This window comes from Pseudophryne corroboree, chromosome 3 (genome assembly GCF_028390025.1).
Source record: "Pseudophryne corroboree isolate aPseCor3 chromosome 3, aPseCor3.hap2, whole genome shotgun sequence".
Taxonomy (NCBI): domain Eukaryota; kingdom Metazoa; phylum Chordata; class Amphibia; order Anura; family Myobatrachidae; genus Pseudophryne; species Pseudophryne corroboree.
In genome coordinates this window covers 173,673,946-173,678,643 of record NC_086446.1, presented here as the reverse complement: position 1 = coordinate 173,678,643, position 4,698 = coordinate 173,673,946, and the positions used below count along the sequence as shown (strand labels likewise).

The following is a 4,698-nucleotide window of genomic DNA, read 5'->3' as shown; positions in this document are numbered from 1 at the left end:
CCATAGCACTGGCCCTGGGAATCAGTATGATATCCCGGCAGCAGGCATCCCGACAGTCATAATCCCAACGTCGGGATGGCGGCCACCGGAATGCCGGCAGCGGCTCGAGCGCAAAGAAGCCCCTTGTGGCTCGCTTTGCTTGCCAAATTTTTAGTCTCCCTCTATGGGTGTCATGGACACCCACAGGGGGAGAATATGTCAGGATTGTGGCTATTGGGAACCCGACGCAGAGATCTTAACCGCATCCCTCTGTAATAAATGTCCCCTTTAACAGTACCTTGAAGGTAGGATTGTCCTCACTTATCTCCCCTTAAAAAAATTTTTTTTTAAGGGGGGATAAGTGAGGACAAATTTGGTACAACAGCATTCCTATCATAACTCCCCCAAAAATTAAAAATATAATGATAAACCATAAAAAATACACAACACTTCTTTTTTGTTTTGAAAATAATTTACTTATAAAAATATATTAATTTTTAACACTTATGCAACTGGATTCATCGATAAGAATGACCAATATCCCAACGTTCAAAAGTCCAGGACAAAAAACCGACACTATGGTAACTATGAACAACATAAAAGAGTCGAGGAAACATGGAACAATTTGTCCAACGGAAACTAAAAAACTAATAAAAAAAATTATAATTTAATAATTGAAAAAAGTAGCCTCGTCCTCTGGGGGGAGCTGTGTACTCAGCATTGAGTACAATCCAGTGGACAAAGTGCTGGTGGGAGGAGTGGGCAGAGTGGGTGTAGGTGGGGGTCCCGGCGAAAAAAAAGAGCGCTGTGGCGGAGGATTACCCGGCGGATAATAGTATGGTTGGGGATAAGGATACTGGGACTGTGGGGCATTTCGTGCGCGCCGCACAGGATTTGACATTAGATCCAGGTCATCGGATAGGTCATTATCCTCGGCCCTTCTCAATACATCAAATACTATGCGCCTGAAAGTTCGAAAAACAGTTTCGGGCATTACACGTATCTGAGATTCTATCGTGTTTGAAAATTGACGATAGAAGTCTGGTGGCCTATTAAGCATTTCCTCTGCCCGTTGGATAAATTGAACCGTGCTGGAGGATGCAGAATCGGAACTCAATGATGAACTCTTTTGTCTCCGCCTTGGTGGTGCTGTCGACCGAGATGGTGCTGACTCCTCACCACTGAGCTCCAGTTCTGTTGCCTCTGTTGCGGAAGTGTTCATTACCTCCGGGGTAGATTCCTGTAAAAAAAAAAGAAAATAAAACATTAGGGCGTTGATTAAACAATGATAAAGTTGAACATTTTAAAGTGTTTTAACTTACCGGATTAAGGGTCCCCTCTTCCTCTGGCGTCTTAGGAGACTCTTTATCCAGGCTACCCTGTCCATGTAATTTCGCCTCTCTCTCCAAAAGGAACTTCATCTGTTCATAATACCATAGCGTCGGCTGGTAAACATCATCAGTTCCGGCTCCTGAACGTTGAGACTCGATCACGCGTGTGTGTTCCTTCTTGAACACCGTCCGCAAGTTTGCTATCTTCTTCTTCGCCCAAAGTAGATCAGCATCACTGTTATGGGCTTTGCTGTACTCCACCAATTGTCTGTAGGCCTGATCCTTCTTCTGTCTGTTTGAAAAATCCTTGCTACGGACCTTCCACAGACATTCGCTGGCCCGATACACATCAATGAATCCAGTTGTGAACTCCCGGTCCATGTAAGAAGCCATTGCTGTGAGAAAAATAAAACAACACTATTTAAATAACAAGCAAGGAAAAACTTTAATAAAATATGTTGACCCTCGCATTAAAAAAACCATGCCGCTTATACACGTGTTGCGCCAGGAAATGGTGCTTATACACACGCTGCGCCAGGTAAAGCCGCTTATACACACATTGCAACCAGGTAAAGCCACTTAAGCACCACAAACATATAGTAACACCCCCTATCCCCCCCCCCGCCTGCTAATACAGCTTCAAAGCACATTAAGCAGCCTGTCTAATCATACGGATACATCCATCTTCTCCTAGACCGCTATCACCAGCCGCATCACACTCCCCCATATATGTATCGCTCGATACACAGGACAGCCTCATAAAAACATAATTAATAACAACCCCCCCCCCCCACCCGGCTGTTAATACAGCCCACACTCCAGTGGCGTGTGGCGAGGTCAGTGGCTGGTGAGGCACTACAGCCATAATGTTCGCCGAATCCTGCCGATGACCCCCTACTGCCGCCGAGCCAATGCCCGCTACTGCCCCTGTGCCGATGCCCGCTGCCACCGCCAATGGCTTACAAACTCGCCCACCATCAACTTACCCAGCCCTCCACCCAGGGCCGGTGCTAGGGTGTTCGGCGCCCCCCCTGCAAACTATAAATTTGCGCCCTCCCATATTCCTTTGGCGCGCACCGGGAAAAGGGGTGTGGTCTCACAAGTAAGGGGCATAGCCACACAATAGTACCCCCATTCAAAATTACGCCACAATGTAGCACAATCTTATTCATCATATACGTAATGCCCCACAAGTAGTAGTAGCATCCTTATACATAGTGCACCCCCAGTAGTAGTAGTGTCCTTATACGTAAGGCCCCCCAAGTAGTAGTATTATTGTTATATCTAATGCCCCCCAAGTAATAGTAGCATCCTATACATAATGCTCCCCCCAAGTAGTAGTATCTTCCTTATACGTAATGACCCCCCTAGTAGTAGCATTGTTACACGTAATGGCCCCCCCATTAGTAGCGTTGTTACACGTAATGGCCCCCCCATTAGTGGACATTACTTAGTGGACATTCCCCATTAATGGAGAAGGGTCTGAATGGGTTAAAAAATAAAAAAAATGCGTGAGGTCCCCCCTCCTAAGTATAACCAGCCTCGGGCTCTTTGAGCCGGGCCTGGTTGTTTAAATACTGGGGGAAAAATTGGACAGGGGTTCCCCGTATTTAGACAACCAGCACCGGGCTCTTAGTCCGGTCCTGGTTCCAAAAATACGGGGGACAAAAGATGTAGGGGTCCCCCGTATTTTTAAAACCAGCACCGGGCTCCACTAGCCAGGGACATAATGCCACAGCCGGGGGACACATTTATGTAGGTCCCTGCGGCCGTGGCATTACCCCCCCAACTAGTCACACCTGGCCGGGGTTCCCTGGAGGAGTGGGGACCCCTTAAATCAAGGGGTCCCCCCCTTCAGGCACCCAAGGGCCAGGGGTGAAGCCCGAGGCTGTCCCCAGCACCCCTGGGCGGTGGGTGCCGGGCTGATAGCCATGAGTATGTAAAAAAAAAGAATATTGTTTTTTGTTGTGGAACTACAAGGCCCAGCAAGCCTCCCCCGCTTGCTGGTACTTGGAGAACCTCAAGTACCAGCATGCGGGGAAATAACGGGCCCGCTGGTACCTGTAGTTCTACAACAAAAAAAATACCCAAATAAAAACACAACACACACACCGTGAAAGTAAAAATTTATTAAATACACACTTACACACTCACACATACTTACCTACATCCCACGCCGGTCACGTCCACTTGTCCAGTAGAATCCAATAGGGGTACCTGTAACAATGAGAGACAGATTACTTACCTACATCCCACGCCGGTCACGTCCACTTGTCCAGTAGAATCCAATAGGGGCACCTGTAAAAATTAAAATTACACTGACAAACGAAGTAATCCACAGGAGGAGAGAGATAGAGAGAGAGAAATAGAGAGAAATTAATGAATATTATGCAATCACTGATGTGGGAGGACGTTAGCACAGACAGGGGGGAGTGCTGCTACTGGCTGGGAGGACGGAGCCGGGGGAGGAACGAGGGGGAAGGGGAAATTCCTACCCAGCCACCGCACACATGCGCCGCGCCGGAAGAGGCAGTTATTATTAATGTACTGCCGGGGGGGGGGGGGGGGGCTGGGTGTGACACTGTTATTATTAATATACTACCAGCGGGGGAGGGGGGGGAGGGGCGGGGGCACCGTTATTGATGTTAACTGGGCTGTATGTATTTACAGCCGGGGGGTGGGGTGACACCATTATTATTAATGTACTACTAGCCGGTGGGGGGGGGGGGGGGGGGGGGAGACCATTATTATTGATGTTAACTGGGCACTTGTGTGGGTTGTATTAACAGCCGTGTGGGGGGGGTTCACTACGATCTGCCGGCGACCAGCATACCGGCGCCGGGAGCCCGACAGCCGGCATACCGACACTTATTCGACCCCCCTGGAGGGAGAATAAAATAGTGTGGTGCGCCACCGTGCCCGTAGCGTGGTGAGCGCAGCGAGCCCGCAAGGGGCTCATTTGCGCTCGCCACACTGTCGGTAAGCCGGCGGCCGGCCTCCCGGCGCCGGTATGCTGGTCGCCGGCAGATCGTAGTGAACCCCCCCCACACGGCTGTTAATACAACCCACACAAGTGCCCAGTTAACATCAATAATAATGGTCTCCCCCCCCCCCACCGGCTAGTAGTACATTAATAATAATGGTGTCACCCCACCCCCCGGCTGTAAATACATACAGCCCAGTTAACATCAATAACGGTGCCCGCCCCCCCCCGCCCCTCCCCCCCTCCCCCGCTGGTAGTATATTAATAATAACAGTGTCACACCCAGCCCCCCCCCCCCCCCCACCACGGCAGTACATTAATAATAACAGTGTCACACCCCCCCACCCCCCCCCCCCCCGGCAGTATATTAATAATAACAGTGTCACACACACACACTCCCCCCTA

General features: G+C 49.7%; 1 protein-coding gene across 1 annotated transcript; it reads right to left on the bottom strand.

Moving 5' to 3' along the window:
• Positions 1-646: 646 nt before the first annotated feature.
• On the bottom strand, positions 647-1,891 carry LOC135057225 (uncharacterized). The gene is made up of 2 exons (XM_063963118.1): positions 1,302-1,891; positions 647-1,219 (listed from the first exon to the last, which is right to left on the bottom strand). The coding sequence occupies exons 1-2, from the start codon at positions 1,701-1,703 to the stop codon at positions 647-649; spliced, it is 975 nt and encodes a 324-aa protein (XP_063819188.1). The 5' UTR covers positions 1,704-1,891.
• Between the last annotated feature and the right edge of the window lie 2,807 nt (positions 1,892-4,698).

Excerpts from the sequence above, each read along its gene's own strand:
- LOC135057225 (XM_063963118.1), bottom strand. The coding sequence starts at position 1,703 with ATGGCTTCTTACATGGACCGGGAGTTCACAACTGGATTCATTGATGTG. Across the intron at positions 1,220-1,301 it reads AAGAGGGGACCCTTAATCCG|GAATCTACCCCGGAGGTAAT; the intron begins GTAAGTTAAAAC and ends TTTTTTTTACAG.